Raw genomic sequence first — 15,976 nt, forward strand, 5'->3', positions numbered from 1 at the left:
TTGTACTAACATTAGAGTTTAGGACTGAGTAGATATGCGATATAGATAATAATCTTTCGAACGGGATAGGATCAACTACCTAATAAAAGTTGGATTTTTTTTATAGTGTTTATTTCATGAATTTTATGTTTTTTGATAGACATCCGACAAGTAACGAAAATACAATGGATAAAAGTTGGATGCTACTGGGAGATAGACTTAGGCGAGACTATAAGGAGTATGCACAAGGGGTGAAGTCTTTTATAAAGTTTGCTCGCATAAGTGTTGACAGCCGAGGATTTATAAGATGTCCGTGCAAGAAGTGCAAAAATCTTAGTTCTTATAACTTGGTGGTAGTGAATGATCATTTATTTGTAAATGAAATTGATCCTAAATACTCACCTTGGGTCTTACATGGCCAACCATTTTCCAAAGGAGTTAGATTTAGCAGTCAGACCAATGAAATGGAGGAGGGTAACGACATCGACATAAACGACATTAATATGAATGATCATGATGACAGTGATGATAATGGAGATGATATGATTGAGATGTTAGGTGATCTGGAGGCAGGAATATTTGGGATGAGGGATGGAGAAGGAACATCTGCACAATCATTTGAGAGTAATGATAATTTTGCAAGACTGTGGGTGGACACACAAAGAGAGTTGTATGAGGAGTGCACTCATCATAGTAAGTTGTCTTTTACGGTGAGGTTACTTCATATTAAGTCTATTTGTCGTATTTCTGCCAAGGCCATCGACATGTTGCTAGAATTATTTAAAGAGGCTCTTCTTCAGGATAACGTAGTACCCCGTAATTTTTATGAAGCGAAGCAATTGAAGTGAGGGCTAGGATTTGATTATAATATCATCCACGCTTGTAAAAATGATTGTGTTCTCTACTAGCAGCAATATGCAGAATTAGACTCATGCCCAGTGTGTCTTGAGTCAAGATGGACATCCGATAAACTTAATGTACCCCATAAAGTGTTAAGACATTTTCCGTTGATTCCTTGACTTCAAAGATTGTTTACGTCCCGGTTGACTGCTAAAGATATGTCTTGGCATCAAACAGAAAGAGTCCAAAATGAAAACTTTCTCTCGCATCCTGCAGATTCCTTACAATGGAATTAATGCCCTATAACTTGCCAACTTGAAAGTGTATGAAAAATCCATATTTTATGAAGACTCTACTGATACCAGGGCCAAGGTCACAAGGGAATGAATTAGATGTATATCTGCAACCACTGATTGTAGAGTTGAAAGAGTTATGGGATCAGGGTGTCAGTACATATGATGCAGCCTCGTCGGGAGAGTTCAAGATGCATGCTACAGTGATGTGGACAATAAATAATTTTCCTGCATATGAAAATCTGTCTGGGTGGAGCACAAAAGGAAAAATGACTTGTCCTATGCTTCAAACATGACAAGATGTGTTCGAACACATGATTGGAAGATAACTGGTCTTAAAAGTCACGACTGTCATGTATTTCTGCAGTGTTTGTTGCCGATTGGTGTGCGTAGAAAGCTTACTCGAGATGTTCCTACAGCTCTCACAGAATTAGGGGATTTTTCAGAGACATTTGTTGTAGAACATTGAAAGTTGATGCATTGTTAAAAATGGAAGCTGACATTGCAGTAATATTGTGCAAATTGGAGAGTTTATACCCGCCTTCATTCTTTGATGTAATGGTTTATTTGGCTGTGCACCTACCTCGTGAGGCTTTACTCGCTGACCCAATTCAGTATAGATTGATGTATCCTATTCAACGGTTTTTGAGAAAACTTAAACAATATGTGGGGAATGAAGCTCGTTCAGAAGGTTCGATTGTAGAGTCATATATTGATAATGAGTGGCATACCTTTTGTTGAATGTATTTTCGTGGGGCTGATACTAGATTTACAAGACTAGATCGAAATTATGAAAGTGGGCGAGAGATGGGAGTCTCATCAACATTTACTGTATTTTTCCAAACCGTGCGTCCCATAGGCGCACAAGGGGGTTACGATCTATGTTCGCAAGAGTTTGAAAGAGCTCGATGGTATATCTTGAATAACTGCGTAGAGATTGATCAGTACTTAAGGTTAGTGATGATTCTCTAAATCACTATTATCTTTAAGTTTATGTATAATAATATAGTATAACTTCATACAAATTAAACATTCACATTCACATGCACAGCGAACATATACAACTATTTCGCTCGAATGGTGTAACTGGCATAGAAAAAATGCACGAAGAAGAATTTGCCTCGTGGTTTGAACATACGATATTACTGTTAAGCCCCATTTTATAATACGAATTTTATACCATTAAACTCTACTTTTTTTGTATTTAATAATATTTATTGATATAAGTTGCATTGAAATATGGTGAAAATTCATCAGAAATCTCACAAGAACTGTATGCTCTAGCATATGGTCCATCCAAACGGGCCATCAAGTACTTAGGATGGTTGGTGCGTGGATATAGATTTCACACAACTGATAGAGAAAGATATAGGAAAACTTAAAATTGTGGGGTCGTAGTTGAAGGATGCCATGAGGATGATAACATTGACTTTTTGGGAATAGTGGAAAATATTATAGCGTTAAAGTATGTGGGAGATATATGGTCTGGTTGTTTAAATGTCATTGGTGGGATGTCTCAAATCCTAAGTTGGGAGTGCGTAGCGATGATTATTTTGTGAGTGTCAATACATCTCGCATATGGTATGAGGACGATCCTTTCGTTCTTGCTTGCCAAGCGAATCAAGTTTTTTATTTAGATGGTATGGAAACGCATGACGGGTAGTGGAGAAGTTTGCACCAAGAAATGTATATGATTACATTCCAGAGGCACACGAACCACATGAATAAGTTGATAGTCCAGCAAATGAAGAAGCACATCAAGAAAGTGAAGTAGCCATCAATCTATTTGTTGATTTAAGCTAATATGATGTGGTTCCATTGTGTAGAGAAGATGTTCAACCCGAAGTAATTGAGGATGAAATATCGGAAGAAGATGAATCAACTAATGTGTCTAGTGAGGATGAGGGTGATTGGTCCAGCAAAGCGGATAGTGAATGAATTTCAAACATGAATTTATGTAAGTAATATTAACATATAAATATCTTTAACGTTTGTTTGAATAATAATTTGTTACAATTTCAAATAGATATGCCTCCCAAATGCAAAGCAACACGTGTGCCATCTCCATCCATTATTGACTCCCCATGTGGTTCACCTGTCATCAATAGTGAGTCAACATTACCAGGCCCAGAACAAGGTATTTTGTCAAATTAGATATCATATTTTATGCTTAATTTAAGTAATATATCTATAAAATAAATTAATTTAATTAAAAAGTTATGCTTTAATTGTTGTATATATAGCTATTGTAAACAAGCGTCGAGGTAGAGGCACTACGAGGGGTGCCTGCATAGAGAAAGTAAGGAAAGTTGGTAAAATTAAGGTTGATATTCTTGATGATCACACCGGTGGCTACGGAGATTCGGAAGCGTGGCTTGCTTCTTATGTTGGTATACTTACTCGCACGTATGCACCGATTGCTAAATCCTCTTGCTCTAAAATTCTCCAAAATGTGAAAGACCACATAAAAAACCGTTGTTTGGTAATAACCTACATCTCAAGCAACTAAGTATATAACATATTACTTTCAAGTTACTTTGTATTTATAGTAATTGTTTATAATTTTCGAAAGGATGAGTTTGAGCTTAATTTTAGTCTAAGAGAGGATCGATTAATGGTTGAGGAACTGATGTCGAATGCATTTCAGAGGTACAAAGGTTGATGTCATGCACATTATAAGAAGTTCAGTACTACAATAGAGGTGCGTCAAAATTCATTCCAAAATATTCCACCAAACGAATGAGAGAAAGTTTGTGATATGTTTGAAGATCCTGCTTATCAGGTAATATCGCTACTGTCTTTTTTTAATAATATATCACAGATGTATTAAACATATATATTAATATTTTTTTCTTTTAACAATGGAGTACTGTGAACAAAGCAAATAAATCATATTTGGAGATAAACCATCACGTAGATTCTCGATCTTTTCATCATTTGTCTAACAAAATGGTAAGTTATTTTAGTGCCCTTAATATTAACATATAATACACATTTTTTTATTTAAGTTCTAATATAGATTTTCTTTTTACAGAAAGAGGAAAGTCCTGCTGATTATGATTTGGCCCAACTGTATGCTAAAATACATAAAAATCATGATGGTGTTTAGGTCAGTCCCGAAGTAGAGACAAATTATGTAAGTTTAAGTTTTTTTAATTTCATTGTCACATAATATTTTTGTTACTTATACTAACTTTAATGTTTTTATTTTTGTAGGACAAGATAATATCTCTTAAGGAAATTGCTGCGGATCCATCTGATGCATCATCTGTCAACGATGTTCAGATCTTTTCTCAAGTTCTTGGATCACATTCTTGATATTTGAGGGGTTTAGGACGTTGCATAAAACCATCATCATCATCATCATCATTATTACAATGTGTAATATTAGTATGATATTTTTAATTAAATTGTGATCTGTATGATTAATACAGTTCGAACGGTAAATAACCAATTCAAACGGTAAATTACCATTAACACATTCGAACCAAAACAGACTCATTCGAACAAAAACTAACCTATTCGAACGACAAACGAGATATACGGAAGTTCGAACAATAAATTATTTTTTGGAACAACATTTATGTACAAAACCCAGTTCGAACGGATATAATTTCCGAAAATAAAATTTCTGATCGAACAAACATAAGTTTTGTTCGAACACAAGTCATTTGAAAAATTTATTAGTTCGAACACATAAAATCTGTTCGAACACCAAGTTTGTTCGAACAGAATCAAATATGGACATTAGTTCGAATGAATATTTTATATTGTTCGAATGGATGTCTCCGTTCGGACGGATAAATATTCCATTCGAACAATATATTAAGACGAAATCGGGTCGTCTAAACAAAAATTATCCGTTCCAACAGTTTCGACTGGAACTGTCCAATTTCGTCTCTAAAAATGATTTTTTAAGACGAAATTTGATTTTCGTCTCTAAAATCTTTTTGAGACATTGTTTTCCAAGTCTTTTCTAGACACATTTGAGACGAAATTTTTTTATTTCCAAATCTAATTTGGGAAGAAAATTGTGTTTTTTGAGACAAAATTTTTTATCTCAAAAAATACAATCTGTTGAAGTGAATCTATGATACTCAAATTATCCGAAGCTGATACTCGTGAAAAATTAATTAGAGCAAAATGTACAAAAGAAGTTGCATATTTCCTCATTATTTATTATTATTATTTTATATGGAGAGGCAGATTTGATCCTTGATTCTCGTCAAGGTTGGCAATGATAAATCAAGGTGTTGATCCAAATATCTTATTTTGGATGACTTGGAATCATATCGACCATCTTAAACAAACAAACCAAATAGAACACAACGAACATTTACCTTAATTATCACGTACAACACGACACTTATTGTTTACTAGACACTACATGACCGACACGACATAGAACTTAACCAGTTCCACCAAGAATGGCTTTAAGCTTCTTAATCTGAGCAGTGTCGAGGAAAGTAGTTGCCGCTATCACTTCGGTGGGTAAGTCGGTTTGAAACAAAGCGTTGGGCACAAGCTGGAAACCTGGGTTTGCACTACTGAAGCTAACAAATAAAAGAACTGGAGAACGTCCGGCATTAAGTGAGAAGTGCAGTAATCCTTGAGGGAAAACCATAATATCACCCTTCTCAAGAGTCTTGATGTAAACTTTATTGTCCGTGGAAATGAACCCAGCCAACATTTTTCCTTTCACAACATGAAGGACTTCTGAGCCTCCAGGATGTGTGTGTAATGGCACAACTCCCCCAACCTCAACGTCCGCACGAATCATAGAAATCCCAAGGCCGTTTACACCAGGAAACTGTGTGGCAAATGCTGGGATCACCCCAGTTTTAATGAAGTTAGAGGTGTTGCCTGGAACGCGGAAGCCAGAGAAAATAAAATCATCCACCGTCACGTCTGCAGGCTTCTTGCAAGCGTAGCCTGCAGGGCTTTCAGGAGCTGTGAAGTCAGCGACACAGAAGTCTTGCACAGCAGCATGGGAGGATGAAATTAGGAGGAGAGAAAAGATGATGAAGATAAGTACTGGAGATATCATCCTCACAAGTATTTTTGGGGTAACATTGATGGCATGGAATGGTAACATTTATGTACAAGTTGGTCTTCGGGCCAACTGCGTGCAACTACTTTGTTGCTAGCTGTTTGATGTAACATTTAGGACAAGCAATCTTTAAAGAGAGAGCTGGAAGTTGGAACGACTAGAAAGAAAAGTCCTCAGGGAAAAACTATGGATATGGGTCTTCCAAAATTTCCTACTCCTACTGCAGAGCGGAGGATGCTGGTCCCATCTTTCGAGGGATTGTCTAGAATGTATAAATGTTTTATAATTTTTTTATAAAAGATAAATTTTATTATTAAAAAATTAAATCTTTTATATAAATTTTATATATATTCACTTCTTAAAAATAGTTACGCGACATTTATTATATTTATTGTTTGGTTAAAATAGTTGGTGCCGGCCGTCTGCTTCTCACAAATTCCTATCCGAATTACCGACAGAAAATTTTAAAAAAGAAAGATATTAAAATGAATCAGATCAGCGACTGAGGATTTCTATGAGAAATGTTTTACGAAAAATCTTACATTCTACTTCTTATAAAAAAACACATTCGGACTATGAAAAAAGCTTTTACATCGTATAAAAAAAATTATAAGTGAGGTGTGAAAGTAAATACTGATTGATATATAAATTATTTCATATTTTTTTAAATATTTTTTAAATGTATTTAAATATTTTAAGATTAAAAAAAATCACAAATTTATTTAAAATACTTTTTTAATAATTAAATAAAATAAATATATAAAAATAAAATAAAATAGTAATCTGTAACTTTTCTCATGGTGTGGATGCAGCATTTTCCTATTAAAATTGGAATAGTGATTGAGTTACTATAACCTATTACAACTACCTATCTGCTATCAAAAGACATTTCTAAGTTTTTTTATTTTTTTATCATTTTTTTAAATATTTTTTAATATCTTTAATTAATAAAAAAAATTAAAAAAATATATAACTTTATTATTATACACTTTTTTAATAATTAAGTAAAATTAAAAAATTAAAAATAATAAATATAAAAATAATAAAAAATAAATAATAATAGAATAATAACCTTATCATTATTATTAAAATCGTTACATTCAACAGTGAAGAGAATAGTTTATGCTAGTTGTGAGGAGTGAAAATCAAGTTTCGCTAAGCAACATTTACTAGACCGATACGTTAATATTGCTCTGCTCAGATATCAACATCTTGATGTGACATCAAATTCAATTAATAGCAATTTACAGAAATGTTTAATGTGTTTGGTGGTTTTAATCCAGTCATATTTGGTCGCGCGGAGTTAAATTTGGATGTTGCAATTGCATTATTGTAGGGTATGGGTGTCGGATGATAGTGATGTGATGCACTCGCTCTTCCTCACAGTGTGGCATGTTCACACTTGTGCTTTTACCTAAACATCCTTATTTTTAGTTAATTACCCGTTTTACCCTTTAACTTTTGGTTATTTGCGATATTTCCCTTAAGTTTTTATTATTTGCATTTGTCCTTTACTTTATAAACTATGTATTGGACCCCGTTTTCTTGCACATCATTCTCTTCCATTTTTTTTCCTTATTTGTAACCATATTTTTAATTAAAAATATTTCTAAGTACCAAAATCCTATAGTGGCCGGCCATTTGTTTAAAAAAAACATCTCTTTACACTAATCCAATCTTCATTCCACTTAAATTTCATCTAATATCTTTTAGCTAAGATTAGCTTTAACTCAATTATATTAACTTAACCTAGCTTAGGGTAGAACAATAGCTCTAACCGAAACCCTACATAAGTTATCTCAATTTTTTTAACTCTTTGAAACTCTAAAACCTAATAAAAAATCAGGATTGACCAACACACTTAAGTTCAAAAGACAAGACAATCTTTACCAATATACATACATGATTTATCAAACTAAAATCAACACCCCTAAGCCCAATCATAAACCAAAACTCCAATAATTCTACCTTTTGATTTAATTATCAAACTCAAGTACTCATAAACTCGATTCCGAGCACCCCACACCTTGCCATGCTATCCACTCTGCTAGCCAAAGGACGCTAGAGCCAGTAAGCCTTCATTTCTCTCTCCCTCAATTCTCTTTTCTCTATCGATTTCTCTACCTAGTGTCTTTGTTGTATCAATTATTATTTCGACAATCAACTTCTCCCATAATGATATCTATGCTACTTAGTATTATCAGAGTATCAACCAATTTCATTATTTTAACTAAGGAAGAACTTGCAAATTGATAAAACTCGGCAGACGAATTTTCCATCTCCAAGGAAAATTACACTCTCGATAGCTCTCCAATTGCCTCTCTCTCTCTCTCTCTCTCTCTCTCTCTCTCTCTTCCAACACAGTGTCAATTGCCACAATGTTTACATCATGCCATTGAGTACCACCCACACACCACTAGGTTGAGCCACTCTACAATGAACGCATACAACCCCACAACATTGGCTAGTCGCAAGCCCTACCTGATGGACACCAAGGTGGACCAAGTCTTAAAGATCCATTGCAAGTTTTAGATGGGGCAATCACAAGATCAAGAGCTAAGAAGTGCAAGGAAGCAATGCAAGGATTTGTGTAATCCACTTGGGACGAGGCTAGCAAGAGCCAAATATTCAAGATGGGCTTGAGAGAAGGAGATCTGGTGATCATCCACGTGAGACAAACTATGGAAGAGTACAACATAAATTAAGGCCTATTATTATGTTTATGTGATTGAAGGCATTGGACTTGTATATTTAATTAAATGGGCTTATTTTATTAGTTATAAGAATTAGTCTAGAATAATTAGGCTTGAGGATGCTTGGCCCACATATGTTTGATTTCTTATGAATCAGGGATTTTGGGAAGGTCTTGTATTTTGGCCAAGCGCTTATTTGGAAAGTTACTTATTAGGAACTAGGGTTTAAAGAGGTACTATAGCGAGTTACTGTAGTGCAGTACTGTAGCCACGATACTATTCATCCAGGGGTATTTTTGGAAGAAATGGCTTTTATTTTAGCTAGGGTTTTAATTAAAGTTTAGTTTAAATACTCTTGGTAGCCTCATTTTTTAAGAAGTTTATGAAATTTGATGAATTTATTCATTGTGAGTTGAGTTTACTCCTCTTTTTCTTGATTAAACTTTTGAACTTATCAAAAGTAAATCACAACTTTTGTGGCGTTCCTTCTTGTAATCTGGTTTCTTGAGACAGGTTATTCAACGGGTCTAGATTTTAATATAATCTAGGTTCTTGAAACGAGTTCTTAATGGGTTTAGGTTCTCTATCCATTGAATACCTTTTCCCACAACACATCTCGAGGCAAAATCTGAGTGGCTCATCGCAATTAGCACGTTTGACTTAGTCGATGATCATGGAAAATGTTCAATTTCCATGGGTGCTTCTCGTGGGTATTAGTATTACCCACTAGATTATGTGGTGGGGAAAACGCTTTCTCCCACCAGCTTGGTTCGTCAGTAAACATATGACCAAACTTGTCCCCACAGAGGCTTCTGTAGGAAATACCATATTTTCCATGATTACATCCCATAGGTAATAATTTTTCATAGAACTGAAATAGTTTTTTCCCACAAACCTAGTTGATCCTTCATTAATAATTAATTACTCTTATCTTGTAGGAAATTATTTGCTACATTTCTTACCTATTTATCTTTTTCCCAAAGACACTTCCGTGGGTATGACAGTTAATGTTCATGAATAAATCTTGTAGGAAATAATTTTGATAGTTAAGTTAGCTATCATTTTTTACCTACAAATAGTACCTTGTGGGGAAAAGTGTTTTTTTTTTTTCTTTTTTCATTTACTATTATCGTGCGTAGACAATAGTCTAGATTTGTGATATTTCTACAAATTATTAGCCAATCAATACTTTTTTCATATTCTTATATCAATGCAATCAAGCTTTGCATTTTCACTGAAGATCACCTATATATACACAATAAAATCTATTTTGCAAACAATATTCTAGACAACAATAATCTTTGCAAATACTCAAATTATGTAATTACCTATGTATCAAATTCAATCTGTTATGTAACATACTGCAATAAACACTCACAGGACTATAACATAATTGTATATCAATATGTTATAACAAATTCCAATCAGGACCATTGTTCAATTAAGGCCATGGAAATACATGATTAATGTTTGTTGAGTGGGAATGACAGGAGGGTCATCAGTATGCATATATGATACATCTTGACTCCAAATTAAACACAGTTTCATTGAATTTGTGATGTACTTCAACTACTTTTGATTTGCCTAGATGACCACAAAATATCCTCTTTATCGACACATGAGAGGGCTGATAGAGACCTGAAAATAAAGCACAAAGATGTTAGCCCATGAAAGCAAGGTGTGCCTCAGTAGTAATAGGCTTCCATATTGTTATTGTTGCTTAAAATATCTGTGTCCAGAAATTTCATGGCATAAATCTCGAATTATACTACTGGTCATTTAGAGCCATAGAAAAACTCACGATGAGGAGGTCAAGATCCTCCAGGAAACTTAAAATCAAATAACAGTGTATGGCTGAAAGGTTTTAAAGCGATATTTAATACTGTGTGTCAACTGAATCTGTATGGTGTTGAAGAAAAATTGTCTTTTAGGCCCTGAAAAGTGTTCGCTAGCTCAAGCCCTAAATAAAATAATGTGGAATATCTTTGCACAGTAGATTCCACTACCAAAAAATATGGCTCAAAAGCAATATTATCATTTGTAGCATTTCAGACCATGTGTTTAAACAAGATAGTATACTATCAAGTCAAAGTTCTCATAAGTCCAACCATCACCCCAGTATTTTTTAAGGCATAAACAATACTGGACCACAATGTGTACCTTAACAGATCCTTTAGATTTGATTCGAAACCAATCCTTAGCAAACACTTAGTTGTTTACATTTTATATATAATATGTGGCATCAGAGTTTAATGCATGAAATGCCAGTTACATAACCAACATCAATCTGTTTTATTAATTTGCAAAAGGTGTTGGTATACATCAGCCATTACCAACCTATTTATATTATAAACAAAATATTTTTAAAATCACCTAGATGCATTACAGCCCAACTATATGAACTTTGAACCGCACCTGGGGAAATTTTAGCTCAAAGTAACATTGGGAATACCGGTAACTTATTTCTATCCAGTTATATTTTTCACTTCTATTGGTGGTTGCCAATTCTCTCTATCTGGTACGACACAGTGTAGTTCCATGAAGCTACTTTTCTCCTTGCTAGAACTATTGCTGAAAACAACTAACTACATGCATCCTGGTGTATCCCTGCAACAAAAAAATTTAAAAATTTGACCCAACTAGACTCAAGTAAAAAATTAAATCAACTTTCACAAATTAGGTGAGGAATTGTATAGGAGAAGATAATTCACATCATCACAAACACCATTACCTGCACTATACCAGTACCAAACTATTGTAGCTACTTCCATGGTGATACCAAGTTTTATATTCCCAACATAAAATATATGCTATACGACCAGCTGCCACTCTTTCCTCAATATAACACCCCTTACACTTCCCATAGGGAACATCAAAATCCCAACACATTTGACACATTGTCATGTGCACAGGGGGGATACAAAACACAAGCCCCACGTCCAAAAAACTTTCCAAGTCTAGAGATGCCTAAGAATCTCCCTGAGTCTCTTCTTGAGACTCCCTACTTGACTCCAACTGTGATGTTGTCATGTTCAGTTGTTTTTCATGCTCAAAAAATTATTTTTTCAGAGCAGCCATATCACCCTAAAGTGACTCTAGTTTAGTCTTATAAATGTCTGCAGAAGTCTTGTTTATTTCATTTTCTTCTACCAATCGCACAAATGCCTTGTTTTTTTGCAGCGAAGGAGAGGGCTCAAGAATCATAGAGTGCCCCATCCCTTATGCATATTCATATTTGAACCCTAAGACCTCTTTGAAAACAGAGGCAGCAGCAGCATCAACATCCTCAGCAGACTTCATCTCATTCAACCTCTCTACCATAAAATTCTGAGTATCATCAATCAAAATTGAACATTTTTTGTTAGTCACACATAGACCATTAAAAATTGGGTTGAAACTAAAAATAAAATAAAAATTTATATACAAACTCACATAATTGTGTTCACTTGCTGCATTTATGAATTTCTCCTTCTGCCTAGACCAGTGTGTTTATTTATAAAAAGCAATCATATTTGGTGCCTCCTCACTGTTCACAGAAAATGTATGTAAATTGTAACTTTCAAACTCCACTTTGATTAAAACACTTATATTATATTGCACACTATATGTCGTACCTTCTCTTCCATAAGCCTAACAAATGATTTCCTCCCACCGGTATGTTTCACTTTTTGTCTTTTCCTATTAGTAGTATTTCCTCGAGACTGCTCTTGAAACATTGTGAAACAAGATAAATAAATTCATGCACCAACACTTTTGAAATCGAACACTTAGACAACAAATAATGCTTGAATAGGGGCTGCTATAACAGTAAAAAAATCTGTTTCAGAAAATCTGGATAGCAACTTTGAAGCATAGTCTAACACACCAACCAAATCATAACTTCCAAAGATTAAAGCAAAGAGAAGTGGTAACTAGTATTATGATAACATAATACACAACTGTATCTCTTACTTCATGTCCCAAGCTGACAATCCTTTTTTTTTTTTTTTTTTTTATCAACTCAAGTGAAATGGTCATGTAAACTGACATATTAATCATTTTGGGTATACTTGAATAATCCAAGTCAAACTACAAAATAGTCCAAGTACCTTGTGGGGCCTTATGCCTTGTTGCTTATTAGCTTCTTCAAACATTTGGGAGGAATTATCATGTAAACATAACTATGTCTTGGTTCTTACGTACTATGAGGCAGTATTAAACATATTTAAACAACATGGAGTTGATATTTTTTTATTAAATCTATAAACAGAAACACAATGAGGATCCATAAATTAAAAACACCATCTTGTCCCAACAGCAGAAAAGGAAAAATATTTCAGCACATTATGGTAACTATTTAGCAGCCTAAGATTTAAATGCAAAGTCTACTACGATACTCAATATGCTCCTATACATGGTTGTTCCATGCCAGTACTAGAACATCAAAGTTATCATCAAAGACAGATCAATTAAATAAAAGCCCTCACCATGGTATGACCATGCTAATTCCAAAATCAATACTAGTCACAAGTACCTTGAATGGGCCACTGGCCCACCTTTCACATAACTACTCCCAAACAGGTTTCTCCACCAGGGACATCCCATCGGATAATGCCTCCTCATGCGATGCATATTTGAGGTAGTGCTTAAGTAGTTCGTAGTGGTATCCATTGTATTTATCAGGGAGAGATGTTACCATAGCTTCATGGTGGTTTTCTTTCATCCAGTCCAACACAAAATCTGTCTGCAAAACCAAAATCTGAATCACATATGGTTTGTCACTCCAAAAAAAAAAAAAAAATTTGTAGTGAATAAAGTTCAAAATATGGGTATATTTATAAACCCCTACTCTAACATGATTGATGAGCTCGTGCTTCTCCTTGTCATCTACCACACTCCAGCTTGCGTGCCTCCTTTCTGTATGTACTTTCACTACCCAGCTCACTCGACTACAGAAGACACGACATTATCGCACGATGGACCCATTTGCCCATCCTTTATAATTAAAGGAATCTTACCCAACTTATGTAACTTTTCAAATGTTGTCCCATTTGCAGGCCCTTAGCCTCACTTTTTTTATGGGTTTAACTATAATAAGAAGTTAGTGATTGAGTTATGGATATGCACAAGAAGAATATTATCCCCTAACCAATAAATTGACAAGCTGAAAACAATATAACATCATGTATTTAACTACCACACCTGTGATAATATCCCCCTCATTTTCGTCATTTTGTACATCGTTCGACTCTTCTTGGCGGTACTGCTTGCAGTGACTCATCAGCTTGGGGATCCTCGGCCTCATCTATTAGGCTCCTTTTCGGAAGCAGTGCAGCTGGGGCTTCGTCAATAGGGCTTGATACTATCAGTGGACGTCGGGGTTAGAGTCGTCCCCTCAGTCCTTGAGTTATAGATATCACCATTGCTGTAATTATAGAAACTTATCAAGCTAATAATCAAACAGAACAAGCCTACTACAAATAAGCCTACTACAAATAAACCATAGTATGCCTTACACATCAACTTATTGATCAAGTGGTAGGAAGGTCGCTTGATGCAACTTATTGATCTATGTAATGAAACGGTAAGAGGAATATGATATGATACTTCCTCAGGTTAGAGTTTTAAGATGAATATGATTCAACACTTTAATATGCAATGTACAAATATTAAAATAACCAGGGAATGCAGGCATATATATATATATATTTGAATAAATCTGAATCCAACAAAAGTATTACAAAATCTGGTCTGATCAAAGTTAATGATATAATAAAATAAAACCCTTGTGTTGGGAGTAAAGTCAGCTGGTGAACACTATTATGAAAGTGAGATAGCTAAAAGATTTATTCCAAACAAGATACAAATTTTGGTTTGACGTTGAACATCACATGAGCCTTCTTCAAGCTGAAGAAAACAAACAAGCTGAAAATATCTGTGCTACTATTGTCTCCAACAACAACAACATTCTAAATATTTCACTGACTGTCAAACCCCCAACAGCAATCCCTAAGATTTTTTACCTAGAAGTAAACATTCACATGTTTTCACACTCGTTCCATGCCTCATGAAAGTATTGATTTTTATGAGGTTAAAACACACATTAATACAATGGATTAAAGGCTCTGAAATAGGCAAGGAAATAAGATGAGGCTGAGGAAAACAAATCTACCTTTTCCTTCCTTTGAAATTGAATCTGCTCACATTGGATGAAGAACAAATTAGATGCTCCACTTCAACTCTAGAAAGGGTTGGGTTGTGCGTACACTCACCTGCGGTACTCTAACACTTTCAGCAACCCTCGAGAGTATCTAAAGAATCCTCAGCCAATTGCTTCTTTAGCCTACTTACCCTTTGTGCACCACATCACAAGTAAGTTGAGGTAACTAGGAGCTATTGATGTAACCACTGTACGATCAGAGACCCCACCAGTTCACATTTCCCCATTCTTAAAATCCTGCCTTTTACTTCTGTGGGGACTTGTACGTATGACTTGTGGATTCATGTGGAGATGTTTCTAAGATGGGAATACCTTCAAGCCAGTCGGTCTGTTCCCCCCAACATAACAACCCCCCAATAATAACTCTCCACGTAAGGCTGTTTATTTACCTATCCTACACCCACCCAATAGAAGATCAAAAGCTCCAAAAGACTCTGGAACGAATGAAATTGACTACTCATTTCCTTCACACAGACCCATTCGTCTTCTTCCCCTCAATCCCGTCTCCCAGTGATTTCATACATAGCAGAAGAACTCGTCTTCCTTCACCTTCCACCACCCTTCATTTCGTCCCCCTTTGTCGTCCACCCTGAGCTTACCCAGCAAATGCCGAGCCGCGACGAACTGATTTGAGGAGCCCCATCGACGGACTAATTTCGCGACCCCCATCGACGGACTCCATATTCGCAACACCCATATTTTGCAGGTAGGATTTTCTGATCTATGATTTTTGGGCTTTTTTTGCCATTAACTTCATCTCGATCAGTTCCTTGATTATTTTGAGCTTGTTTTGATTATGGGACCATGTGTTTAATGTAATATTTCACAATAAATTACCCTGGGGGGGGGGGGGGGAGGGGGGGAGGGGGGGCGGGGACAACAGAGCAAAATACTGGGTGACAGAGCAAGTCGGGGGGGGGGG

At 35.3% G+C, this 15,976-nt stretch overlaps 1 protein-coding gene across 1 annotated transcript; it reads right to left on the bottom strand.

Annotated features, from left to right (window-relative positions):
• Positions 1–5,431: 5,431 nt before the first annotated feature.
• LOC121253310 (auxin-binding protein ABP19a-like) lies at positions 5,432–6,393 on the bottom strand. The gene has a single exon (XM_041153344.1). The coding sequence runs from the start codon at positions 6,205–6,207 to the stop codon at positions 5,521–5,523; it is 687 nt and encodes a 228-aa protein (XP_041009278.1). The 5' UTR covers positions 6,208–6,393; the 3' UTR covers positions 5,432–5,520.
• Positions 6,394–15,976: the final 9,583 nt, after the last annotated feature.

This window comes from Juglans microcarpa x Juglans regia, chromosome 2S (genome assembly GCF_004785595.1).
Source record: "Juglans microcarpa x Juglans regia isolate MS1-56 chromosome 2S, Jm3101_v1.0, whole genome shotgun sequence".
Classification (NCBI taxonomy): Eukaryota; Viridiplantae; Streptophyta; class Magnoliopsida; order Fagales; family Juglandaceae; genus Juglans; species Juglans microcarpa x Juglans regia.